The sequence below is a fragment of the Mercurialis annua genome, linkage group LG6 (genome assembly GCF_937616625.2).
Source record: "Mercurialis annua linkage group LG6, ddMerAnnu1.2, whole genome shotgun sequence".
Lineage (NCBI taxonomy): Eukaryota > Viridiplantae > Streptophyta > Magnoliopsida > Malpighiales > Euphorbiaceae > Mercurialis > Mercurialis annua.
Window position 1 is genome coordinate 40611871 of NC_065575.1, and position 28000 is coordinate 40639870.

At 35.0% G+C, this 28000-nt stretch overlaps 3 protein-coding genes and 2 non-coding genes across 7 annotated transcripts; 2 read left to right on the forward strand and 3 right to left on the reverse strand.

Annotated features, from left to right (window-relative positions):
- The first annotated feature begins 779 nt into the window (after positions 1–779).
- LOC126654210 (small nucleolar RNA R41) lies at positions 780–872 on the forward strand. Its single transcript, XR_007632466.1, has one exon. It is a non-coding gene; the product is annotated as a small nucleolar RNA R41 (small nucleolar RNA).
- A 120-nt stretch (positions 873–992) lies between these two features.
- LOC126654211 (small nucleolar RNA Z155) lies at positions 993–1063 on the forward strand. Its single transcript, XR_007632467.1, has one exon. It is a non-coding gene; the product is annotated as a small nucleolar RNA Z155 (small nucleolar RNA).
- Positions 1064–2244: 1181 nt separating this feature from the next.
- LOC126654103 (metal tolerance protein 2) lies at positions 2245–7367 on the reverse strand. 2 transcript variants are annotated; one of them, XM_050348168.2, is made up of 12 exons: positions 6942–7367; positions 6391–6460; positions 5968–6065; positions 5708–5850; positions 5504–5619; positions 4931–5027; positions 4441–4525; positions 4066–4128; positions 3619–3724; positions 2887–3020; positions 2622–2713; positions 2245–2541 (listed from the first exon to the last, which is right to left on the reverse strand). In XM_050348168.2, exons 1-12 carry the CDS (start codon positions 7263–7265, stop codon positions 2421–2423), a joined length of 1449 nt encoding a protein of 482 aa, XP_050204125.1. In that variant the 5' UTR covers positions 7266–7367; the 3' UTR covers positions 2245–2420. The 2 variants fall into 2 exon arrangements, with proteins under 2 accessions (XP_050204125.1, XP_050204126.1); XM_050348169.2 differs by having other exon boundaries at positions 6372–6460; positions 6942–6972.
- Positions 7368–7963: 596 nt separating this feature from the next.
- On the reverse strand, positions 7964–16292 carry LOC126686798 (homeobox protein LUMINIDEPENDENS). Of its 2 annotated transcripts, none has more exons than XM_050381037.2 (13): positions 15864–16292; positions 15617–15644; positions 15277–15407; positions 14504–15123; positions 14330–14423; positions 14155–14248; positions 13509–13635; positions 13382–13421; positions 13242–13279; positions 13065–13153; positions 11468–12076; positions 9468–9994; positions 7964–8947 (listed from the first exon to the last, which is right to left on the reverse strand). In XM_050381037.2, exons 1-13 carry the CDS (start codon positions 16026–16028, stop codon positions 8183–8185), a joined length of 3327 nt encoding a protein of 1108 aa, XP_050236994.1. In that variant the 5' UTR covers positions 16029–16292; the 3' UTR covers positions 7964–8182. The 2 variants fall into 2 exon arrangements, with proteins under 2 accessions (XP_050236994.1, XP_050236993.1); XM_050381036.2 differs by having other exon boundaries at positions 13370–13421.
- Positions 16293–17614: 1322 nt separating this feature from the next.
- LOC126653650 (cysteine-tryptophan domain-containing zinc finger protein 7-like) lies at positions 17615–27669 on the reverse strand. The gene is made up of 12 exons (XM_050347586.2): positions 27054–27669; positions 26264–26336; positions 26052–26182; positions 25541–25927; positions 24108–25447; positions 23527–23945; positions 21579–23446; positions 21334–21494; positions 20162–20322; positions 19342–19502; positions 18130–18963; positions 17615–18010 (listed from the first exon to the last, which is right to left on the reverse strand). The coding sequence occupies exons 1-11, from the start codon at positions 27225–27227 to the stop codon at positions 18760–18762; spliced, it is 5079 nt and encodes a 1692-aa protein (XP_050203543.1). The 5' UTR covers positions 27228–27669; the 3' UTR covers positions 17615–18010; positions 18130–18759.
- Between the last annotated feature and the right edge of the window lie 331 nt (positions 27670–28000).

Genomic DNA, 28000 nt, shown 5'->3' on the forward strand with positions numbered 1-28000 from the left:
ATCCCTCATAGAATTCTTCTTTCTAGACCAGGACTCTAAAAAGGGCAGATTCATTTAGCATATTTCAATTGTTTAGCTAGTTAGTGTGAATTTACAAGTACAATTTTATATGCAAATTTATTTTATTTTTCTTTTTTGAATTTATGATGTAAGAAAGATAACAAAAATTGACTTCAATACATAAATTAAATTTTGAGCTGACACCAAATCTTGAGATATAAACATTAAATTTTACATAAAAGAAAATTATGGGTCAAAAATATAATTTTAAAAAGTACTTTTATCATTTCTTGCAGCATTAAGAAGTGGAACTGTTACCACCAAAAAAAAGAAGAAGTGGGAACTGTGACTTTTTGATAATTTACTAATTATAATAGTAAGTGGATCAAATGGGCCAATACAGTCCAGAGAAATCGAGTTCATCTTTAGAGTAAAAGGCCCATATAAACCCAGCACGTGATCCTAACCTAGCTTCAATTGTAAAGCCCACATGAGCCCAATTAGTAACATAACTTTTGAATGGGGGGTGCTATAGTAATTTGAGCTACGACGGCGTCTCCAAATCGCAACCCTAATTCTAATTGAAGAGGAGCAAAGACTGTTTAAGCTTATAAAAACGGAACTGCAAGCTTCTACACAGCAGTTCCTTTCTTCCTTTTCTAACTCATTTCTTTCTGCTTCTCTGAATTGTTTTAATAGTTTTTGATTTTTTATCTGTTTAGTTTAATTTGAATGTTTTAAGGTTTTTAAATTTTTAAGTATGAATTGGGGAATGAGAAGCGAAGGCGATGATGCGTAAAAACTACCTATTTTATGAAAGGTTATTCCTTTTCCTGATTAGAAAACACCAATGGATCCTTCTGAGCCTTTTATTTCTTCCCCAACAATCCATTTTGATTTTCTCTATTTTATTTTTTTAAGATTTTTTCGTTATTTTTAACGATTTAAATCAAACGATATTTGTGACTTGTTTTATTATGTTGTGGAGAGCCAATTGATGTGATGATAACTTTATCTGAATATTCTATGTCGACTAAATCAGACTACAATTATCTGATCATCTGGCTTTCCTTTTTAATCTTGCTTTAAATTTTCTGTTGATTTTTGAAACAATTTACTCTTCCAGAATGTTACCTCCTAGAGGAGCTTTATCGAAATTCTCTAGAACCATGGAGTGAATTTGTATGTGGTGAATTCCTTAGATTTGGTTCCAGCACCCGGAATGTTGTGTCAATTGGAAAACAATTATTTAAATCTCAACACTCTTTTTTAACTAAATCTTAACTAAATCAAATCTGAACAATTTTGAAGTAAATTTTTAATATTATTAACTCATTATTTATATATACAAATAAATAGCTTATTATTGAACACAATTGAATAAAATAAATGTAAATCTAATTGATAATCACATTTTAAAGATGTATAATTATTAATTTTATATCATTAGAGAAGAATTGAATTTACAATGCTAGCTAATGGTTATATCAAATTAGGTATAGGTCATTGTAAAGCCCATCAAATCTTTCTATCCAAAGACTATCTAAATTGTCATGTCAAATTAAATTTTCATTCCAATATTCTGTCATTTACTTTTGAAATGGTTCATTCATTATACAGTCGACCCTCTAATAGTTAATATTCTATAAATTAATAATTCTAATAATTAATAGAAAATTGAGAGAACCAACTTCGTTCCATGTCGGATAATTAATAATTCTATTATTTAATAATTAATAAAATTTAAAATATATTCTACATGAATATTAATTATTAGAGAGATTTTTTAAAAAAAATATATAACAATTGATGATTTATTTGAGAAAATACTAACCTTAATTCATAAAGTAGAAGTTAAAATACCATCAAATTATGACTTTCTTATTCTTTTAAGAAATTTTAAAATAGGTTATTAGATAAACAAATTAAAGTAATTAAAGTATTTCTAGTATAAAAAATATTAAAAATTATTTTACTTTATGAATACAACTTTTTAATAATTATTTTTTAGTTTGATATCAATTGATATCTCTTAAATTGAATATAAAATTATTTCTTTTAAATTGAGTGATTGTAAAGTGTATTTAGTTAGTTTTTTTATAATATAATATTAATATTAGGTCTATTAATTTAGATGCTTTAAAATATTTTTTATAATTTTTTTATATTAACTCAATAAATTAATAATTCTAATAATTAATAAATTTTTGATCCACCATGTGTATTAATTATCAGAGGGTCGACTGTAGTTAAGGAATTTTACATTCTGATAAGATTTCTATGTCATCTAACTTCGACCAAAAAAATCTAGGCAGGTATTTTCCTGAGGGATGCTTTACATCTTTGACAATTAGCAAATCATAATGTGGACTGTCCTGTTATTCTGTATTACCCATGGACTAACTATTCCTTTGAACTGCCTATTGGAAGTAGAACTCAGGAACTGGACGTCCCAATCTGAGCTGAATGCTCACTTGAATGATATCAGATGCTGCTTTGATAATTTCTTTTTCTGCTGCTTCTGCCACTTCCGTTGCTTCCCTGCATTTGGTATGGCAACATCATAAATAAAGACGCCAGACGGACATCATGAGCAGAGTCGAGCTCGTATTACTACTTACTTTATAAATATGTCCGGGGACAAGGAAACTTGGATTTCTAGTATTGTTTTGCCTTGCAAACAGTGCCGTGTAATGCGCTCAACCTCCATTTTCTGTAAATCAAACATAAATTAGCTAAACACTTGAACATAAATATGTCGCATAGACTGACTATTTCTAATTGTGTGCCAGAAATTTATAAATTACAGTAAAATGGATCTCAACAATATCACCTATTAATTACAGGTTTCACGACTGAACCTAACTTTGTGATCAAAATGTTTACCTGGAACTTTGACAAGAAAATTTTGGAAACAATTACTGCAATGTCTTTGTCTTCCAAGGATATATTTCTATTCTGATATGAGAAACCTTCTAAATTATTCTGCATACTCTGTTGGAATTTTAAATATGCAGGATCTGCAGCCATGTTGGGAAATTATATGGAAAGATTAGAGTTCATATGAAGGATAAATGGAAGAAACAGAAATACATCTATCTTCTCATATCTACAAAATTAAATCAGTGTGAACCAAGAAGTTTCAGGCTCAGGTGCAAGAATTATATAATGTCTGAACTTGGGTATATATGGTTTGAAAATCCTTGTTGCAGGCTAAACACTTTAGACAAATTCTAATGTAGCTAACTTTTTGTAATGGCCAACACCAAGTTCCTTGAAAATCTCTAACTACTTATGCAAAAGATACTGCTCATCAAATCAGCAAACTCGCACCAAGAAATTATAAGCTGCAATCTCTGACCCTAGGACAAGCACAATACTCTAAAAGATATGGGTTTCAATCTGTATACAATTGAATATTCAAGATAAATACGTCGTTAAATCTAAACAATTTGTTACTGTTTCCCCATGTTCTTTCGTATTAACTTTTCTTGACAAGCCTTTTCTGAATAAGCAGGTCAGTGACTCAAATTGTATTTTCAGTCAGGCAGCTTATAATGAACTCCATCTGAGCTTAATATTAGATCAATATCAAATGATAAGAATGATATGTCATACCTATATGTATGAAAGCTTCAGCTATTTCATGATGGGACTTGTGAATTTCCTTACGGACCTTTTCACCAATTTCATGGGCAACACTAACACTGAGAAAAGGATCGACCTGCAAATCATAATCAGTCAATCATGAATTCATGATGAGAAACTGTGAGGCTATCTAATTAGTATAATTAGGGGTGTGCATTCGGTGCAAACCTATCCAATCGGCTCTACTGGTTTTTCAGTTCAGTTTGTACCAAAATTAGAATGAGATTTTTTACCACCAAAACTGAACCGACTCAAACAATCAATTCTTTTTTTATAATTTCAAATCAAACCAAATTTATAGATTTTATTGCTCAGTTTTTGTTTGGTCTTGCACACTCCTAAATAAAATCTCTCTTCTTAAAAATTGAGAATTATACTGTTCCAGCATTGAATGAAGTTAGATTCTGGATTGCCAACCTCAATATGCACATCAAGGTATAAAGAGGAACCGGCTCGCCTTCCTCTCAAATGATGGCATCCCTGTGAAGAATTCCAAATGGTTTTCAGTAAGTATGTTAGTGAGTAAAGACATGTTCATAATTCTCCAACAGATAAGATCCCTGATAATAGAATGAATATAACAACGCAGAACAATTCACTGGCTGAAAAAGTATTCTGTTTAGATTCTTGCTGGGAGCCTGGGACAAATTCCCAGAAATCTATTTCACGCTTGCGTTCACATATGAAGTTTACCAGAATACATTCCCATCATATACTAAATACTTCAATAGTTATTAGTTCATCAAGTCTTTCACTAAAGTAAATTTTGCATGCGAAATATGTAATACCAACCTTGACACCTTCAACTTGTAGTATAGTCTGCTTTACAGGATCCAAGAGTTCTGCTGGAATGGCAGCATCCACCAATTCCAAGACACTGATTGGTCAACATGCAAGAAATCAAACAAGGAGATTAACATTTTGGCATATAATATTGATCTGATGCTAAGAAAAACCATAACCCTGATACAATGGTTAAACAATGGGCCAGTGACAAATTTAGCATGCAATAGATATCGACAACCATTTGCAGCAGGCATATCATCTACTTCAGTGCAAAAATTAATTGTAGGCCAAGCAGCATAAAGAGCATGTCCAAATGGCAAACATACCATAAGTACATAAAACCAAGCGTATGTATGAAATGAAAGAAACCAAATGAAAACAGATTAACCTGATCCACTGAATGAAGACATATATTCAAATATTTACAGAAATATAATAATATCAAAAGAAGGTTCCAGCTAAGGCATATCAGCAGCAGCCCAAAATAAGATAATACCTCTGGTAACCAGATTCCAATCCAGCTTTTAGTATCATCCCTGAGACAACAAGTCCAGCGAGCGGGTCCAGAAACTTTACTCCAAGAATAGAGCCCCCTGAAGTCATAACAAATAGTTTTATGGTAAGGTAGGGTTCAGCAGTCTGAACATCCTAACATAACTTTAGAACACTTCAACGCACAAAAAACCCGGATAGACAAAATAAGAAGAAAAAACAAGACTGAAAGTAACAAATAGTTTTATATAGCAAGGTAGGAGTCACTAGACTGAACATCCTAACATAACTTTAGAACACTTCAACACACAAAAATGACTGGAAAGACAGAATAACAAGAAAATACAAGACTGAAGGTAACAAGGACTAGCTAAACCAGCAATAATCACAAGATACTGCAGCTACAACTCCCAAAAGCAAAGCTTCTTACAACCTCATAAAGTACTGATTTAGCTCCTACGACTCTTAAGAGAAAGACTCTAATACCAATTATTCACAAGATCCTGCAAGACATGGAGTGCAACTTACATACCCAAGTACGACAAAATGGTCATTGCAAGAAAAAGAAGCTTCTTACCAACACCAATAAGTGCAACAACAGAAGAAATGGCATCTGCACGGTGATGCCACGCATTTGCTTTCATAAGTCCACTGCCTTGCTTTTCCCCTGCTTGCTTAGTTATCCAGTAAAGCCTGCACGTGACATGTTAGGTATAAAGGAGATGAGTGTCAAGATATGCCGATAAAAAGCAGGAGGTGAGAGACTTTACACAGTACATACCATTCTTTTACCGATATTGACACAATGGTCATGCTCAAAGCTAGGCCGGGGTGATCCATGCCAATACCATGATGATGTCCACCATGACTGCCAGTGAGAACAGCAGAATGGTTTAGAACTTCAGGAGATGCAGACAGTAAACCCTACACATGAGAATTAATCAAGATTTAGAACTCAAGATTGAGATTAATAACATGAGATGACAGTTGAAGTTGATAAAACCAAAAGTAAGAAAAGGAAAGAGATAAAGAAATGCATACAAGAAGAAGATCTAAAGCATGCCAAGCAATACCACCAGCAGTAGCCAAAAGCATGCAAGAAATCCCAAGGGCTCCTAAGGACTCAAATTTTCCATGCCCTGAACAAGGAAAAGGAAAATAATAAAAAACAAAAACTACAAAACTTACAAAGCTCAATGCCTATTCAAATTTGTATCAAATAAATACACATCACACACGATACTCAGTCTTCAATTTCACAAGAATTAACATTTGACTGAAGTAAATGAAAAATCAATACGGATAATGAAGAGCAAAAATTCGAATCTATTTAGCAAGAAATCAATAGCTCTAAAGTAAAAAAGTTCTCAAGCAATACTAGACTTTCCCTTGTTTGGTATAATCATATGATGAATAAAGTTAAAAAGAAGAAAAAGAGTAGGTACAAATTATAATGTAAGTGACCATATGGATGTTCTTTATCTCTCGGAGCATTCCCAACTTTATATGACCATAGCGCTACTCCACTCAAGACCTGCAATATCATTTACAACAAATATTACAAATGTTCATTAAGATTGATTCTAACAAATGAAGCGAATAATCGAGTTCGAAACACTTCCGAGCTCGACTCGACTATAAAATTTGAAGCTCAAAACTCGACTCGAATAAGTTTCAGTTTAAGAGCTCGAGCTCGAACTAATAGAATAGTCGAGACTCGAGCTCGACTTGATTATCTATATATAAATATTTAAAAATTAAATTTAATAATAAAAATAAAGAAATAATTGTAAATATATATAAATATATAAAAAAGTAAATTAATGAAAGCTCATTAGGCTACTAGCTAGAGCTCGAACTCAACTCCATAATTAACCCGAGTAGCTCGAATTCAACTTGATATGAGCGGAGTCTGTTTCGAGTCAATTTCAAATAGTTGACCCCAACACGGTTACACGCCTAAATTTTAGCCTACATGTATTTCAAAACAAGAGTAAAAAAAATTGAGCGATTACCACATCGGATACAGAATGAGCAGCGTCGGCGATAATAGCGGTGCTTCCAGATAAATAGCCAGTAATAGTTTTACCAGCGGCTAAGCTAATATCAGCAGCGAGGCCTAATCGGAATATTTTCTCGCCTTCTTTGCCGGAATTTTGGTGGTGATCGGAATGGGAGTGAGAATGACCGAAATGCCATCTTTTAGGGATAGTGTAGAGAGTGAAATCACGAGGTGGAGGGTGAAGAAGGTGAGAATTAAGGGATTGGATGAGAAGTGTTTTGAAATGATGGCGGGAAGAGATCAGATTGGATTTGCATAACAGGAATCTGAGAACCATTGATTTTGTGATCGGAAAATAATTAAATGATGAAGTTGACGAAGTTGAGCAATGATGATGATGGATTCCCTTGCAGAGCAAGAACTTAATTTATGGACAACTTACGATAGTGGTGTTCGAAATTTTTTAAATCTACTCTTTAAGTATCTAAACTATTTTTTTTCTTTTAAATTACTACTAATATTTTGGACTTTTTAAAAATGTATTAAGTGTTTCTAATAGTTTTTTTTAATGATCAGTGTACTTTAAAATAAAAATAAACCTGTGTATTTATTTTAAATTTAGGAAAAAGATGCAAAAATGACTCATATGTATGCCCCGTGTCTCTTGTTGGCATCTCATGTATTTCGGATGTCAAATATGATCCTAACGTTGTGAAAAAGTATACAAAAAAATACAATAAATGGACGGCGTTAAACATAAATGTGTACGGAATTAAACGGAAATGTTAATGGAAGGAAATTTTGAAACTTTTTCAAGACGTTAGGGTCATTTTTTTAGATTCAAAATACATGAAGTGCTTAACAACGGCGCAGCACAGCACAACCGTTGAATTTTGGACATTCAGTTCAAGATATTGTCGAATTCTTGTCTCCGTTGACATGCAAGCTGAATCAAACATAATTTTACCATTTAAAACAAAAATAAACAGGCACTTGCCACTTGGTGGTGTAAGTTCCTTTAAACTGTTAACAAAATTTACCTGATAATCTGATTTTATAAGATTTTTTTAAGAATCTAAATAACCCTCTCAAACAAACGGGGAAACTCGTATACATACTACACACAACATGCTATAATTTCAGGAGTATCAATTTTTTTTGGATCAAAATTCAGTATCAAAAGAAATCTTTTGAACATCCAACAATTACAGTTACATCCAGAAATGCCCACCAGTGTTGACAAGCAAAGCTTAATTAACGCCACCTTTTGTTACTATTCCTAGTTTGGTCTTGGTGGCCGGAATTATAATTCCGGGGGCCACCTCTATTATCAGAATTATAGTTTCTTCCAGGATTTGTTGTTCTAGGCCCCTGATAATTTCTTCCAGACATATACTGTGGTGACCTACTAGGACTATTCTCAGGACTCCATGACTCGAATCCATCATTACTCGTATTATATCCATTTCTCTCCCGCACCTGAGGCTGTACCGCCCCTCTAAACTCGTAATTCGTTTGATAATTAACTTGCGATGCAGAATTCGAAACCCTACTATTTCTCCAGGATTCGGGCATTGAACCCGTGTTTCCTGATTGCCTAGATGAGTGCAAATGTGTTGTCTCAGGTATCAGATGAGTTTGATGGTGAGACTGAGTTGGAGCTATGGAAACTCGTCTGTCTGCAGTATTCACAGCATAAGGTAGAGGTTGAACTGTTTTAACATAGTTCTCAGTTTCAACTCGCATTCTTTGGTTGCTCGTGGCGAAATTTTTGGTTTGCATTTGTAAAATTGAAGAATTGGTGGAGATATTGTGGTGTGATGAGAACATTACTGAAGAAGATTGTGCATTTTCATGCACGATCGCGTGCTGTTGAGATATTCGAATAGCATTGTCGAGATTCTGCGGCTGAATTGAAGGAATGGTGGTAGGGATAGTTGCATCTGTATAGGCAACTTTCTTCCCTCTCGAATTTTGCTGGGAAAATGGGTTCTTGACAGGCTCATGCCTCCATCCTGCCTGCAAATATTTTCCAAATTTAGTTAGCATATGAAAATATAATAAAAATCCAAATGACAACATAATTAAAAATGTCCATATTTGTACTTATACAACTACAGATGCTATATTTGGACTTTGGATTTAGTGACAAAGCGAAAGATGAAGATGCTACAGTTTTTTTGTTGCCAAAGGTAATAATTTCCGTTACTGAATCGACCGTAAAAGTCTCGTATCTAGCCACAACATTTGTGCCACTCACATGGAACATCCAGTAACCATAAATAGCTGAGGAGAAAGAATATACCAATTATGCATTAATCACATTCCTACTATTTAAGTATCAAATTATGTGATGGTGTTCTGAAGATTTATTGTTTTCAGTTAAAACCTAAAATTTGTAACCTGCAGTGGTCTAATTTTTCACATGTGCAATCTTTTATTTTTATAATTATACTAACTACGTAAAATACAGTCTGACTCAAGAAGTTGATAATAGATGAATGGGGGTAAACTTGCAGCATGGACCTAAATCACGCACCGTTCCAGGATTGGTGGGAGGCGTTGGTGAAGGAAGCGAAACTTCATCCATGTCTACTTTTCCGCTATGTCCATTTACACTATCAGCTAAACCGCCGCCGCTTCTTTTAATCATATCAAGCAGCTTGACAGTGTCCTGAGGTGCTATATTTCCAGCATGGCCAGAAGTCAATGCAAAAACCAATTCTGGATTTTTAAGCAATACGGCAAGCAACTCAAGATCCGGTATAGCAGCATTAATCTGAGGCAATACAGGCACGGATGTGACTGCTGTTTTTACTATAGGTTCATGAGGGGAGGCCTGTGATTCTGCAATCTCAGCATCAGGTGGCTGTTCTATTGGGATATCGGGTGTCAATGTGTCATCATAGTCCATTTCAAGGTCCCAAGGGGCCTTGGGGTTAGATGGTATCTCGTGAACTGTCCGATAGATGGTTTCAATCTCTCTGCGGTTTCTGTTTTTCTGAACATCAACTTCTTTGCTATTCTCACCAATGCCCACTCTCCAAACATCATCCAGTTTTATTTCTGCATAAAACGTGAATAAACTTTTGAAATGCCAAAATAGTAAGGTAAAAGAAACAAAACAGAGGAAGCAAAAATCCAAAACAAGCAGTCTCAAAACTATTAAAAATCTTTTACTGCAATACATACAAATGGCATACCATGAAAAAGAACTTGGCGTTTGCTGGTTTTAGAGGAAGAGAAATTTAAAGGGAAAAAAAGTTACGGCTACTTGAAGATTAACCAAAGCTCAGTAGCAACGGAGGGTGTGATTATTCAGTTGCAAACAAAAAAGGTCCATTGATTGCATTTTCGGGTATTACAGTTTTAAAATAATTACTTTATCCTGTTTGTAATTTGTAGAAAAAAATCATGGGTTGGCCCTATAATCATCAACCTTAAAAATATTTCTCGTTCAGAAACAAAAATAGCCTTAAATATTATTCTGATCAAATTTACAAAACACAAATGGTTTCTGCAGCTCATAAGGAACTGATGCTTATTGCAGTACTGTATCTGTACGAGGCACAAATATGGTTTGCACCCATGCCCAATTTTATATAACTTCACACTGGAGTTGATGGATTTTCATTGAATGACCTCATTTGACAACAATAACATAAATAAACAAAAAGTATAACTGGAGAAAGAGCCATAACTGAACAAAATAAAGTCTTCTTTATTCAGTCTGTTTAAAAAAATTAGCTGTAAAACCATGCACTGTACATATTATTTGAGTACATCTTTAGTTAGACACTTCTGAAACTACTACAAATTATCTGGCTAATAATAAGAAGAAACTTTCCATTCAACCAGAATACCATTTAAAGTAAACAACGCAGCACGTCAAATTAATCTAATTACTACCACAGCTCTCTTTAGCTTATCACTAGAATGAAATCTGGTAGAACCAAGCTCCCCAAACAAAAAAAGAATTCAAGCTTTGCCATCTGAGGTTTCAGCAACTTTATTCTTCAATACATTCAAATGCTATCAGTTTGTGATATTAGAATTTGAAGGCTACAGTTATCCAGCATAATGATGTGGATTTGGAATTGAATTGAAGAGTCATACCGACAAATCAAAATTTTGCCATAAATCAAATTAGTAAAGTATTCATTTCATGAGATAAGAGATCATGTGCCATATTAGCGAACTGAGCAAGATTGAGGTCATATCAGACATGCTACTATGCCAACTTTATTATCTTTTAGACTTTTAGTTGATGTTCAATTTTTACCTCCAACTTGGCAGAATCATAACAATAGAAAAATGGCCAAATAAGAAAAGGAAATTGACGGCCTGAAGAGAAAATCTCATGCATCTGTAGCTGCAAAAGCTATTTTACTATATATCTTTCTATTGCTGAAAATTAAGAGAATCTTTTAAAACCAATATTCTCCTTTACTGGTAAAAACAAATATTCCAGATCTTTCTCTAGTATTATTGCTGGAAATATTAATAAAAGAATTGAATAAACACCAATAACAAATGTACCTGGCGGTCTCTTCCATGGTATACGGACCCTCTTGCACAAATCTCCTAAAGGCTCCTTTAGATCCAATTTATGCTTTGTAACGATCAGAGCTTCTTGCTTGCTTGAAATATTTAGGAGAGCTTCTTGCTTGCTTGAAATATTTAGGAGAGCTTCTTGCTTGCTTGAAATATTTAGGAGAGCTTCTTGCTTGCTTGAAATATTTAGGGGAGCTTCTTGCTTGCTTAAAACGTTTAGGGGAGCTTCTTGCTTGCTTAAAACGTTTAGGGAAGCTTCTTGCTTGCTTAAAATGTTTAGGGAAGCTACCACAGATTTTTTGTTTTCCTCAATCTTAGGCAGGAAAGGAACTTTAGATGCCAAGGATACATTAGATGGCGTACTTAAAGGTCTAGTAAGAACTGTTTTCACACCATTAATTCCATTAGATGAGGAACCGGTTTTCCCATATTTGCTCTGCATGAACAAAGCACGCATTTTTGCCTTTTGGATATCATCAGTGGACATCGGGCGACCTTGACTAGCAGGCACAGCCTTAGTAGCCAGGGGACTTCTGCCACCAGCTTTTTGTCCTGGCTGTTCAACAAGCTGAACTTTTCTGCGTTCTCTGTTATCTGGTAGTGGCTAAGGAATGCACTTAAAGATCATCCTCACACACATACACACACAAAAAAAACACAGAAGAAACTACCTATCGTGCATGCACCAATTAGACCCCTTTAAGTTTACTATTTTCCAAAAGTAAATCATCTCAATCAAGGAGTCTCATTTCTAATTCCACACACATCCAAATATAAGATATGTATCAGAAAGATTGAGAATTGGCAATGAGGTTTTAAGAGGAAAAAAGGTATTAACTCTTATCATCGGAAGAAAGTTCCTCCTGCATAACTAGCAATCTAGCTAACAGAATCTAAGAGGACAAATTCAAAAATAGATTTGGGATCCAATAAGATCGAAACATTACCTATTTCCAAATCCAATAAGAGAAAAACCCATTACAACTTACAATACTACGTTCCTATTGTTGACAATTTTTTCCTATAGAGAAAGGAAATTGTGCAAGCACTGGTAGTAACTCCTGCAGACTGTTAGTATGAGATTTGACACCACAGAGAATCACGCTTAAACATTTTATGGTGCATGATAAGGCTAGTAATTCAAGCTTTCATAGTGTACATCATGTGTCATTTATGTGTTCATTTATTTCTTTTTGATAGGTGAACCAGCGACAATTTTACCTGCTGAAAAGCAACATTAGATTACCACACTTACTAATGTACACAACCAAAGTATTAGTGTGTGCCATTTATGTGTTCATTTATTTCTTTTAGATAAGTGAACCAACGAAAATTTTACTGCTGAAATGCAGCATTAAATTACCACACTTACTATTGTACACTCTATTACCACCACATTATAAGCACATCATGTTTATATCTCATATAAGCTTATTTACTTCAGAGCTCTTGATCTGCAATTATCAATCCACAATTGTCTTCTCAGAGTTAAGTTATATGCAATTCTATAAATTTTTCACAAGCCAGAATAATATGAAAAGACATGGACATCAATTAATCAAATTATGACCATGAAGGATACAGGATGAAGATGCACCTAGGACGTGCTTCCTGCTTGAATCATCCGTTGATGATGGCAACAACTTCAATGTTTGTGAAGGTTCCATTTTCCTGAACAGAGCATACCTTCCAAGTTACTCAGACAAAAAAAATCCAACATGTTGAATGTGAGTTGAAAAGAACACAATTATATACACACCTGATATTTTCAGAACTTTCAGAAAGAGCAAGAGCATCCTGTAGAAAGACAAAAAAAAAAATGAGAACATCACATATAATTACATCACCTACAGGAAATGTTTAGCTTGTATAAATTATAAAACTTACAGAATTACTGACATTATGCTGCCATGAGTCATTGCCCATAATTTCATCAATGCTGGTCAATTAGAGAAAAGAAGATTAATCACAATAATGAGCAAATGATTAAAGAGCTACCAAACCATCAATAAGGAAACAAACTTACCTCTGCTTCAGTATCATCTCTTGTGCATCCATAGAAGATTGTATGCCATTTGGCTTTTTCATAGCTTGGGCTCTTGCGAACATTTTACTCCATCTTGACAGCAAAACTCTTGCCCTGTTTGAAATGTCTGATATTAAAATCAGATATATGAGATTCAAAATTAACAGGAGCAGCATCATAAATTACAGATGAAGAAAAGATGCATGTAATATACCATAGAAATTAAGAAACTGATTTTTGTTTGTTAAATGGAATAATAATCTTGCATATAAGCGCTACATATTCCTAGAATATTTAAACTATACAAGAATTCCCATGATTAGATGTCCATAGACAAAACAGTATGCACCAGATTAAAACTTGAGTAGAATTATGAAACCCTCCAATCTTTTCAGTGAAAACACACACATGTTCTAAGCATTTCGTTCTTATGCCAATGAGACAAATATAAACAGTGTCTCACTCTTCATACTGAATACGTGACTTCAGCAATAAAGACATTCAATTACTCAAACAACACAAATTTTCAATGTACCAGTAACTCATCTTAGGACAACAAATTGTCATCGTTGTTGCCTGATGTAAGATGCATACATGAGATAGAAAGCAAAAGTTACAAATTATAAATCTCTGAATGAAAGTACACCTGATGTCCTGTAAAAACGCAGTCCATTAACACTCTGCAGAATGGCGGACATATGTTCAGGAACAGCCTTATGTAAGGGCAAATGACAAAGGACCTGCATGCCAGCAAATCATTCAGTCCTAAGCAGGATATGAGGTAAAATATCATAAAAAGAGTCTGCGGAATGCATATGCACCTTAAGAGTGACAAGCAGCATACTTGTTTGTTCTTCATCAGCAGCTTGACCCAGCCATGTAGCCAAGATCATGACACCGCCTTTGGTTAAGAACCTGCAAGGTGTAACAGAAAGTTTCAGTTGCTAAGAGAGACAAATATATCTTCTTCAACACAGAAATCATATTCCAAGTACCAGTTTAGCACTTGGGGATTCTGTATTTGCAGGATCCTTTCCATTAGCATCTCTTGTCCAGAAAATGTTTCTTCCTTCCGTAACAAGCTGAATATATTTTCAACAAAAAATTTGTCTGCATCATCTAAGCCAGACAATATGTCATCTTGCGTTGAGCATGATGGTGCTTCTTCTAGGTTAGAAGGCCCAGCAAAGTTTAATGGAGCAGGATTAGGGGCCACATAGTTTACGGCAGCTGGATTGGAGCCAATGGAGTTTAGCGGAGATTGATTGGAGTTAAGAACATTCAATGGAGCTGGATTGGATTCAACTGTGTTTGTGGGAATTAGATTGGAGCAAACAGCGTTTAAGGGAGCTGGATTGGAGCTAATGTAATTTACTGGAGCTGGATTGGAGCTAACAGAACTTAATGGAGCTGAACAAGAGCCAGCAAAGTTTAGAGGAACTGGATCAGGGTGAAGGGAAATTAGTGGAGCCAGATCAATAGGCATCATAGGATCAGAGCTTGTTGGTGCCCCATCATGTGATTCAATATGTACATTTGCTCTTGCAGCCTTCTCCCTTGACAACCTGACTAGTTTCCTCACTCTTGTGCGCTGGCTGTTAAAAAAATCTCGAACCTACAGTCAATGTAACACTATAGCTTGAGCAATTACTGTATCCATCCAGTACCAAATTAAGGCCCAGACAAGTTAAATCAAGGTAAAAAAGCAGAAAGAAAGAAAGGAAAAGTAGCTTCAGTTCAAAAAAAATACACGGAAAAGAAAACAGACCTGTGTAACTGTAATACCAAATTGAGCACTTATTTCACGAGATTCTTTCTTGCTGATTGCATCTTTCATGGAGAAAACTGATTGCATATATTTTATAGCCTTAGGATTTAGCAAATCTCTAGGTCTTTTCCCTGCCAAATAGATCACGCAGTCATATAACAACTTATGATCCATAACAATTACTCTGCTCAGCCAGGAAATAATAAGTCGAGCAAGAAAATATGCAGTAACAAATTCACTCAGCTTGTCCACAGGAAAGAATCCTACTATTAGCAAATAAAATAACAAACATCAAGATTCATGCATGATCAATTGAAATGATATAACAGCCGCAACTTACCAATTTTTATCGACATGGCACCAGCAGCCTGCAGAAGATTCAAAACAAACAATGAGACTGTCAGTTCACATTATTAAAAGAACAGTCAAATTTCCTATATAAAAATCAAATTGTAAACTAAAAATTAGAGTACAATATTACAGAAAACAAGTATTTAGATGCCCTAAGATTGAAATTAAACCCATAAAGCAATAATTCAAGAAAATTAATTAATTTCTATTTTTCAGCATTGAAAGAAGAAGGATACCATTTCTTGGGAGAGAGGATTGACACCGGTGAGCTGGCATTGAGTAACAACGATGCGTTGAAGTTGATCGATCTGACCGTGAAAAAGTTCCTTCTGTGAATCCAAAAACTTTTGAAATGACTCCACGGAGGTACCGATCTTTTTCTCTTCCAAATTCTCCATCATTGTCGAATTCGAAGAAGATTATTCTTGTTGACGTGCCAAAACTACGCATTACATTAGCTACGGTGAATTTTTAATTGCAAAATAGAATTGTTAAATCACGAACAAGAATTAAGATAGGTAAAAGTTTGACATTAATTTGGGGGTTAGGGTTAGGGTTTGGTTGATTTTAGAATTGAGAGGGAAGGTTGACGATGATGATGATTTTAGAAGAATAACGGTGACTACGATACAATTGGAGTAGCGGAACCAAAGTTTTTCAACTGTCACGTGGGAATTGAGACTGGGAAATAAAAGAATAAGATAAAACTACGCGCTCACTTTCTTTCGGCGGCCGCGTGGGTATACGCCTGAATGGGGCTGTCAGGTAGATGGGTTTATCCGTCTAATATATTCATTGTTTTATCATTTCTGTAATTATTTTTCAATTGATAGCTATTACGAATAATTTTAAAAAAAAAACTATTATTCGAAAGAAAAAAAAGTATTTCTATTCTGTTATTTGTTATATGAATCAGCATAGTTAAAATTTTAAGTTATTAAAAATAAAATAAAAAAATTGCCTCCGGAAAATCCATAAAATCATATAAAATTAGAATAAATTTTAGGAAATAATTCATATATTTTATTAAATTATTATTTATATATTAATTAGTTCATTAAATATAGTTTTTATATATATATAATTTATTTAAATAATAATAAATTCATAAACAAATAATTCTTATTATTATATTAAAAGATATGGAAGAAAATAAATTTAAGAGACTAAATTAAATTCCAAAATAATTTAAAAATAATAAAGTGAAATTATAAAGTTAATTCATGGAGCTTGGTGAATTTAATCAAATTGTTAGGGAAAATATTTAACTTTTTAAAAGTCATGAGACATAGTTAAATAGTTAGGGAAAATATTTAACTATTAGTTTATTATCATCTTTAAAAAAGTTAATAATTAACTCACATTTATTATGAAAGATTAAATATGTTGTCTCGTTATAACTTATGGCTCATAATTGACCCACCAAATTAAACAAATAATACATATTGACATGTATAACCCGTTTAAATTTTATGTCATTCTCGTATTGATAATGATACAATTACTAAATGAGTCGTATTCGTTTAACTGTATCAACAAAGTGAATCGGCACGGCACGAACACAATCCGCCAACTCGTTATAACACTATTTATGATGAAGGATTAAATAAAGCGTGTTGATATGACTCATAACTGACCGACCAAATCAAACAGATAATACGGATTGACATATATAAACCGTTTAATTTTCATATCATTTGCATATTAACACATTATTAAATGGGCCAAATTCGTGTTAACATTAATTATATCATCGACGTGAATTGACATCCGCTAGCTCATTTTTATACACCTACTTGATACAATATATATAACAAATTAATGCCATGACCATGTACGGTATGGACATTTACTGGGTTGATATGAAATGAAAGATCAAATGCTCTTCTTCGTACCTAGAATAACAAACTGAAACATTTTATGGAAGAAATAAAACTTCACAGGTTTTTATTCAGTGCAGTTCATTGCAGAAATATTCTGCATCTGAAAAAAAAAAATCCACTAACATTATATTGTGACTTGGATACAAGTATTGAAAATCCTGATCTCTCTTGGCAAATGGAGGAAAGCATAAGTGGACTGACTATTGAACAAATAATAAATACATAAAAAAAGCTAGCACTGTTGTTTTAACCTCGGTATATATACAAAATACTCACTGCAATACAGTAAAAATAAGAGACATTTAAGGGTGAATTCATGCAAGAACAGTAACTAATCCAACTAAATTTTCACACCTACTAGTACTCCCTATTGTATAACTCAAACGACTTGATTGCGCTATTTATTTTGTAGCATATACAGCTTATCCAACTTCGTTCCTCCTCATCTCGTCTATTTTAATAACGACGAAAAAAATATATCAGAATCTCCTGAAGACATCCTGCGGGAAGAAATATTTACATTAAAAAATAAGCCATGCTGAATTGTAAAAGAAATCAAGTGTTCAAGGAGAAATTAAACAGAAATGTAAGGAAAGGACGAAACTAAAACCCAGCGAACCTGAGACTGCCGTGTCATTGCAAGCTTTGCACAATGCTCCAACCAAGGAAGTTAGTAGTGCAGTCTCTGATAGTATAATTAAGACGTGATGTCATATTTTACAGTTCCTATCCTTGAGATGCCTCCAAGAAAGTTGTAACTAACTAACAATTAAAGGACAGCTAAACTAATTCCCATCCGTGAAAAAACAATCGCCAGAAAAGGGGGTGGCACACCCTGGCACCAGTATTCTACAACCCCAGATTTATGTATAATTGGGATTCTCTATCTTTATTCACTTCTTCAACCACAATCCTGCTGCACCTCAAAACTGCCACTTTCTACAGCTTCAGAATATTTTCCATACAGATCGATGAATTAAATTAAAAATTTCACTACCAACCCTCAAATGGATTTAGCATGTATGGTCCTCGTCTGCATCAGAAAGCAACTGATATCTGATGAAAAGAATATATTCACAATTCCATACCCATCATGTATCATACATATGCATACAGATCGCGTAGCCGGTGACATGGCAATATCTCCTCATCCAATAGAAGCCTCAAGATGCAAAAGGAGGTCCATGTCACAAATAGTTAGGCTCTTTCACTGCCTCCCAAATTTGATACTCTCCATCTCCATAGCAACTCAACTGTTTGGCGGGCTAATAGCTTCAATTGCAAGCCGTACCAGACGTAATAACCCCTCTACATCTTGGAAATTAAAATCCAGAGCTGTTTTTACGGAAGATATACCATCAGTATTCTGAGATTCTCCCAAGCTTATATTAGCTGCCGCAAAAGCACTCCGTGATTTTCTTGAGGCTTCCATGGCATAGTTTACATCCTGGGCCTACAAAATGATAGCACTTGGTGATGCAAAATTTTATGGAAACTAGTATTGCTTTACATGCTTCGACGTGTCTCGTAACGTTAGTTATCAATAATAATAAAAATAAAAATAAATTATACCGGAGTTCTCTCTTGGTTGCCTGGCACTCACTAAATGTTGGAACATATGATCATAGAAGACAAAAAAACATGCTTTTGCATATTTATTTCAAGGTATCATAGAAAACAGATAATTTAAGCTTTAACCTTTCCCTGCATCATAATATTGTTTAGGCCAATATCTTCATATTATTACCCTAGTTAATAGATATAGTCTGACATAGACAGCAATAAAAATGAAAAGAACAGAGAATTTTCAGGAGAAAACAAATGAACTTACATAATTGAGCAAACGCACATAATTTGGACGATGACGTGCAGTAATGATGTGGCTTCCTGTCACTTGAGGAGAGCTAATACTTTTGGTCAAGATACCCTTGTCTACTGTTGCTGGGTGATTCAAGTTATCAATGTCAGAGGCAGAAGAAGAAGGAGACTCGCCTGATAATATAACCAGAGTATCATATCAACATAAAACAAAAAACTCCGAAAAAGCTAAAGTCAAAAATAAAGAAGACTTAATTGTTTGATGAAACAAAGAGGAAAGCTGCACAGTAGGGAATTATCTAACAGTATAAAGTGATATTAGCAGGATCCTTGAATATATACAAAAAGGCAAACCATTATACATAAAAATTGAGAATATTCAGTCATGTTTTACAATCACCTCAAATTCAACTATCATTTTACATTCAAATTAAATACCGTGTAAGAAATACAATTTTAAAAAGCATCATAAATCATGAATTTAACTCAAATAAAAATATTTATCATCCTACTATTGTGTTATAGGGGTAGAAGTTTGTTCTCTTATTCTCTCATTACAATACACACCTGCCTCAATCCAAAAGACACAAAGGAAAAGGCATTTTTAAAGAACTCCGTATTTATAATGTACCATTCAGAACAATTAATATATATGAATGCCAACGGTTAAGCAAGACTCAGCTTTGCATTTCCTAAAGACACAGGTTGCCCTGACATCTTGTTAATATATTCCAAATAACAAATGAAATAAACACACACATTACAAGCAGGCACTAAACCCATACCAAATCACAAATTTCATCCTGCATAAACAAAATCATTAGTCTAATTACCTGGAGGAACCATGTTAAGAGCTGTCTGCAATTCATGACGATCTTTAAATGCAATGTTATGTGAAGAATAAATCACCCTCATGTATGCCACCTCCATGCATTTATAGGCAAGGGCAGCAGCAGCCATGTCCTTGGATTTTTCGTATTCATGGGCACAAAACCTGCATAATAGACTAGTTTAAGAGAAAGACAACAGTAGAAATAACTGCAAATGAATTACTGAAAGAATGCAACCACATAAACACACACAACCCTATGTATTATTGACATGTATCAGACTGATGTACAACAGCATGGAAATTCTTTCCAAGCAATACTGTACTGCTAAATGAGCAAATTCAAAAAAAAGAATAAGTCAACAAATGAAAAACCAGACCATCCAAAAGCTCTGTTTTAGCATTAAGAAAATCCTATAGAATGTCACAGTTTGATATAGGATATTATTCTTGCTATATATTTCAGAACAAAATTTATGAAAACAAATAAAGAACACTAATAATTGATCAAACAACAATTGCAAGAAGGCAGAAAATCCCAAATGAAAAAGCCGAATTGTAAATTTCAAATAGAAGGAAAACCCAACAAATTCTTAGAAATTCGGCCATACTTCCAAAAATTACATAAGAAAAGCAATCAATTATTTATTTATAAGGAACTGTTTCCTTCTTAAGATAACCCTTCTAGGATGAAGGAATCTCATCTCTTTGCAATAAGTTACCTAAGTGAATTAGAATGCTAACTGACGATACCTAGCAGACGTCATGATCAATACCAGAGAGAAAACCCAGAAGAAATCTATCCATGATGACAAGGTAGAAAAACAATATAGGAACACCATATTTGAAGGTTCCAAGATCAGAAACTAGCTTTCAGACCATTGTTAATTGTTCAACATAGAAGCACATTATTTTCATATACGAGTTCAAGTGTTTTGACATCCATAAAGCTGTTGTATTAGATCTAATCAACACTCTGATTAAAAAGGCAGTAAGACATCTGCAAGCCACACAAACTACATTCAGACATCCTGTTTCAAACAAAACACTTGAAGTGCATATTTTCTACAGGTGCTACTGCAAGCATTTGCGAATTACTCAAGTGACAACCAATTAAGTTGCAAGATTAACGAGACATAATAAAATGGCTTCTCAAAGGTTTCAGCTTTGACTCACTCGCAAAGTTTTCCTGTGCTACTATACACTTCCATTGACATAATCATTTCCCCACTTTTGAGGTTCTCACTGCTACAAGTTTCAAGCAGGGAGGCTGCGTGAAGAAATTTAAGAGCTGCCTCAAAGTAAAACTTTGTGCGCTCTTGAAAGGGCCCAGTACTCTGCAAATGGTTACCAATTTTCAAAACCAAAATACCAGAAATATAAAGTTGCATCACATTTAGAATAACATAAAGGATAAAGACCTTATAACGATCAGCCAGGTGTTTAAGACTTTTTGCTTCTCTGAGAGCATTCATAGCACCCTGACTCGAAGACTCTCTTTTAGCTGGACTTGGGGCATCAAGATCCTTGGTCCTACGCCCATTAGAATCTCTTGAACTGCTGTGATGAGTACCATTTGGGTAATCTACATTTTTTATTTGTTTCAGTGTCTTCAAAGAATTATCACCAACAGAGGCATTACTAACAGCAACATTTGCTCCATTTTCTTTGTGAGATCCAGAAACAAGTTGAGGGCTATAGGGAGCAGTTTCATTTTGAGCACCTCCAGATGGAGGTAGTGATGGTGACTTCCCTCTCCTTGATGCTATCTCAGAAGCTAGCAACATATTCTGCTTCGGAGTAGAGGTTGCATCACGGCTACACATGGGATGCACTTTGCTATCAGAAACCCCATGTCCGCGAGATTTTGACTGGTTCTCTTTTTTACTGGTCTCACCGAACAGTCCAGCAGAGTCCTTTTTATCAACATGCCTATTCTCACTTTCATCGGACCTGACCCCAAACTTATCTTCCATCTTAATTTTAACATCTGTTGGCTTCACTTCTAAGGAAGGAGCTAGTTCAGTAATAGACTTGGAAACCTTAATGTTACCATCATCAAATTCAGAAGTAAAATTAATTTTCTTGTCTTTAGAGCGTGAAGATGATCCTTTTCCAGACTTCTTTGGACGGGATCCATTCATATGATAATGATTTTCATGCTGTCTAGCATCATCACGAGAACGGGCCAATGTGGTAGTTTTACTAGAACATCGAGTTGCTTGTTCTATATATTCTGAGCTACCATTTGCCAACATGTTGCGTTTAATGTCAGGAGAAGGCACAATCTGCTGTTTAGCTTTACCATTAGAAACACGGCCAAAGTCCTTTTCCTGAAAATCAAGCAGAGATGATTCATGGGAACCATGACGAGCCACCTCTAAACAATTTTCCTTTTTCCCTGTCCCAGATCGATCACTCCCACCATCATCTTCTACATCCGAGCATCTTGGCCGACCACGTTGGGCCAAAAATCCAGCATCACCAGAGTCATCTTTCTCAGTGAACTTTCTTTGTCCCGATGCAAGCTTGCCTTGTTTTGAAACTCTTAGAGGTGATGACGAAACAGATTCTACAGGAGACCCTTTTGTTTCATGAAAACTAGCTTTGGTTTTATGCGAACCAGAAACCTTAGAAGAACTAGAAGTAGCTGCAACAGAAGGATGCAGAGATCCAGAATCCCTTTTTGAAAAATCCACACCATCCATGCCGCGTAGAGACAAAGAACTACCCATATTTTTCCCTAACTGCTGCTGGTTCTTTCTGTGACTACCTTTTCTTTCTGTTTTACCACAACCTTTACTTGCACTAGACTCTTTTCCATCAGATCTGGATACCCTAGCCTTCTTCTGTTTCCTGTACTCATTGTCACTGAACTCCTCCTTGGCCACAATGCTACTATCCTGGAGATTATGTCCTGAATTTAAGATGGGTCCTGTATTAACTTCAGTATCATAACTTGCCTTTAATTTCCTCTTTTTCCCACCCTCTCTATCATCTCTTTTCCCCATATCTGAGGGCATATCATCCAAGGACATCGGAACTCTGTCCTTCGATTTTCTAGAAAGAACTTGATCCTTAGAAGACATGCGGCCATTGCTTTTAGGCAACTTCATCCCGGATGAATTTGTAGGAAACCCATGACTAGAACTAGGCCCTACCTTTTCAATGTTTGAATTATCAGAAACCCAATCTTCTGATAAACCCTCATTCCTGGTTTTCTTGGATTCCCTGAATAAATCTTCCTCAAGGTGCCTTCTCGCCTTCATCTTTGATTGCCTAGTATCACCTGTCCACATGTTTAGCCAAGAGTTAAATTCCATAGTTAAAGAAGAAAATATACAAGAGGCACATGATTTCAAACAGTACCTCCATCAGAACCGTTGTCAAGTACTTTATGCTTCTCTTTTTGTTTATGTTTGTGCTTCTCCACAGTTAAGTCACTAGTCTTAGTCTGTTTTGGAAAGCCAGGTTCACTTACCAATGGTTGGTTCACCTCAATTAAGTTTCCATTATTTATTACTGATGCCGGTATGCTCTTCTTCATAGAGTTTGACAATAGAGTGGTGCCATCATTGGATGTCTTCTTCTTTCCCCCACTGGATATGGGATGCAAACCGAGGTTTTGATGATTATAATCAAGCTGATCACCAGCCATGGTTATCCTAGGTACAACACCACCAGGATTTGTTGGCATATTACTTTGACTTGCCAGAGGGGCTTGGTTCAGTACCATTGCAGCGTGCGTTGTTTCATCCTCACTTAAAATACACCGATTCATACCAGGCCTGTATCATTTAGGATCAAATTATCAAACTTCACAGGAATTCAAGCCATCGTCATTTTCTTTTAATCTATTTTATATCGAGTCATCTGTGTTTTTATTTTATCATTATAAATACACAGATATTAAAAAAACGAAGACTAAATGATAGTGGAGTAGAACTTACAGCCAGTTAAGCATGCTGCATATCCACTTATCAGGTAGATCATGAGGATTTTTCCCAAGTGGAAGAAGCCGCCACTTTTGACATTTGTCACAACATACCCAAAGGTCTTCTGTTGCAGCAGGAGCTGTTGCTGCAGGAGTAACATCAGATAAGGTCCCATTTCCAGGGAAGGGAGTGACAGGAGGAGCAGTTCTAGGATGCATCTCACTTGTTAGAAGCTTATCATTTTTCTTGCTACTTGATCTCTCTTTTGGTGCATTATTAAAGAAACATGTGTTTTTTTCACCTAGGTCAGATTCCTTTTGCCCATGTGTATATCTCATTTCCAGTGGACTCGTCTGATTTTCTTCTTGATCTAGTTCATCTCCAAAAAAATCTGCATATTTATCCCCAACTTTTCCAGTATTCTTTTGCGACTTCAAGTCTTCCACTTCTCTTCTATTTATATTCTCATCTGAGGGGGTGCTCTTTTTATTTTTCACCACTAAAGAAGAACCACTAATCAAGCCATCTTTTGGTACATCTGCAGCTATATTTACCTGATTTTGACTTCCTTTCAGTTTCTTCTTTCCATCATAGGATGAACGCTCTTTTCCAAAAGGAAGCTTGATCCCTTCTTGTTCACTGGAGGTAAATTTGTGATCAGCCTTCAGATTTATCATATCTGTCAATTCTGAACTTAAAGACTTCATCCCCTTTGACACATTTGAGTCACTTTTGATAGAAGGTTTTTCTACTCTCGCATGGGCATCTTTCCGGGAATAAAAAGGAACACTGTCAAGAGAACTAGCTTTCTCGTCTTCCCAGATCTTTCCAGCTGAATTTCCTTTGGGATTCTCAACCCAGATATCTTCATTAGTACTGATTGGCCACACTGGCTCCTTTGATTGATCAGAAAAACTTTTATCTCTCACCACACCATTAGAAACCTCCCTGGATATATTGGATGACCTAAATATATTTGCAGCAGCACCAGCAGAATATGAATCCAAGACAAGCGGAAGCTTTAATGTGTTAGAGACAAGATCCTCGCAAGCCGAAGTGTCCATATCTACCTCCTTCGGCAAAGCATCGACACTGTGAGAGTCCTTTCCATTTTCACATTTTGGTTCTGCAATTTTTTCATTCCTTTCTAGTGATTTTACTCTCTTCTCTCCCAATAATTTTCCATCGCCTTTCAGGGACCCGTTCAGTAAACTGCCAGAATTTCCTGAGCCAACAGTAAGAACAGGAAATGATGTTCTGCCTTTATGAAACTTCGCTCTTTCTGTCAAATGAATTAGATCATCAGCAAGAGGTGACAACATTTTGCCCCCACGCACTGGAAAGGAAGTCATAATCTGCTTCAACAAAAGATCAATGCAAATACACTAATCACTACTGGAAAATAAGAAAAAGGTATAAAACGGGATAATCTAGGAAGGACACTTCACCTGAAGAATATGAGCAGGAGACTCATATGGAGAATCCTGAAGTCCATGTGACATCCCTTCACTTCCAGATGGGCTATCATCCAGAGATGAAGATGGTGACATAACAAGGCCAAGTCCACTGTAGATTGCAACATTCTTTTGTGTTGACAAATTATCTGAACCCATTTTGATTCGAACCTTGAGCAATTTTTGGTCTGGTAAATTAGTAAATTTTCTGCTTGGCGGTTCATATCTGAGTGCATTTTCCTTAGCAAGATCAGAGGATTGCATGCCTGCTTCTTGTCTTACTGCAAGAAATGGAGAGGATGATGCTTTCGACACAGAAGCAGGTTCACGTTTCACTGATTGAGAAGCAGTTGATGAAGATACCAGGCCACAACGAGTGCCCTAATTTTAAAAAGCGATCAAGCAATATGGAAACTCCCCAGTCAACAAAAATTTAATTGAACAGTAAGCTGTTAAATGAAATGAGTCCATTATGAACAGGTAATATGCCTAATACTGAAAATACCTCCAGTTGGATATTGTTTGGAGATCTAGGTGCATTGTAGTTCTGAATTTTTTGAGGAGTCTTTGGGTGAGACCAGACCGGAGAGCGCTGATAGGTAGGTAGAAATGAACCATAGCCGCCAAATTTTGCCCCTGTTTGAAATGTAAACCCCTAGATAATTAATATCGGTGTAGGACTCCAATGGTATTATTTCTGCTGTTGTTTTGACTTACCCAGATTTTCAGCGGAAACGCCACCTTCAAAATCTTTTTGAAAGTGTCCCAAGACATTCTGAAGTTTTGCATCCTTTACAAAATATATAAAAAAAAAAAAGAGTTACAAAGATGAAATGGCAATAAGGACAATATGTAAAGTGCATTCGTGTTGTCTCAACTCAAATCTCCAGTAGAATAGAGCTTAAGAATGCCACCTCTCAAGTTTCAATTCCAAGAATCCCCAAGTTCAAAAGTTTCTTAAATGAAAAACTAAACTAACTGAATCCTAATTTATCTCATCTGAAATTATCGAGCATTGGCACATGAGAATCATAAACCAAGTAACTATAGGATCAACCTCGTCAATCTCAAGACTTGAGAATTATATCTTCGACAGTATACTTCACACTATCAAAACCATCTAAACAAAAGTTCCACATCTCCACTAGCACAATAACCAAATTTCATATATATTTCCATCCATTCGATAGATCAAAGTGATTAATTTCCAAAAGCAGCTCTATAATTGCTAAAAGAAATGCTCCTAATAGTCTAATCATGTGATCCTTTGTTTCAAAGTATGAAGCGCCAAACATATTCATAGCAGACAATAGTCAAATACAACAAACTATACTCTGCATTGTACATTGTAGACAATTAAAAACTATGCTCAAAGCTCATTTAACACTAGTAATTTCTATCTAAACATACATACCCAGAATTAAAAAGTCAAACAAACATATGAAATATCAATCAAACACATCAAAATATATTTAAAAAAATGAGAACAGTATTAACAGGAACTTACTAAGTAAGAGAGAGCAATATCAGGGTCAATACTTGCATCATAACCATCATCACTATTATTATTCATAACATTATGGTCAGAGCAAGCCTCCCCTTCTTCAAGCTCAGTATCTTCCATCTCTCCAAACCCTAACCCTAATTCCTTTCTCGCATCTCTCCTCCCCAACGAAATCATCAAACCACAACAATAACCAATTAATTAAATTAAACAAAACCTAAGAAAAATCAGGGCAACAACAACAACCTCACCCCTCTATTTCTATAAATCCAAACACAGAAACACACCCGACCCATATCATAAAACCTAAAACACAACCGGAATTTCCCCAATTGAACGATCAGAATCTGACCCGATCAGAAAATTCCAAATCGACGATGATGCCCACACCACCGACCCAGATTAATTAAACTTCTGAAAGTTACTAAACAATCGAATAAAAAGATCAGTTTAATTTTATTTTTTTGTCGACGAATAAATTGAAAAATTTAAATAAATTTGTTGTATTTGGGGACCTAAAAGGTTTGTTTGTGTTGGCTTTGGTGCGATCTTTTGCAGAAAACAGACTCTTTCTCTCTCTTTCTCTGGTTTTTGGTGTCTACGGCAGCCGCGTTTTTTTTCTCCGTTATTTTTTTTATTTTACTTTTTAATTAATTGGTTTAATTTAATTAATTAATTAATATCAAGTGCAACGTAGTGCATAAATAATTATGGAATTAATTTGGAATTTTTAAGTTGTGTAGTTTTTATTTAAAAATAAAATTACTGCTGTTAAAAGAAAAGTTACTGCGGGGAAGCTTGTTTGAAAATTATGTTTGCAGTGTTTTTATGAAGAGCGGGATGTAACACGTGTATTCCACGCTTTTTATTGTTTGTTTCGGTTTTTGTTGAACTGTTTTCTTTTTGTTCTTTGAAATTAATGCTAATTTCTTTTAATTTCGGTATAATTC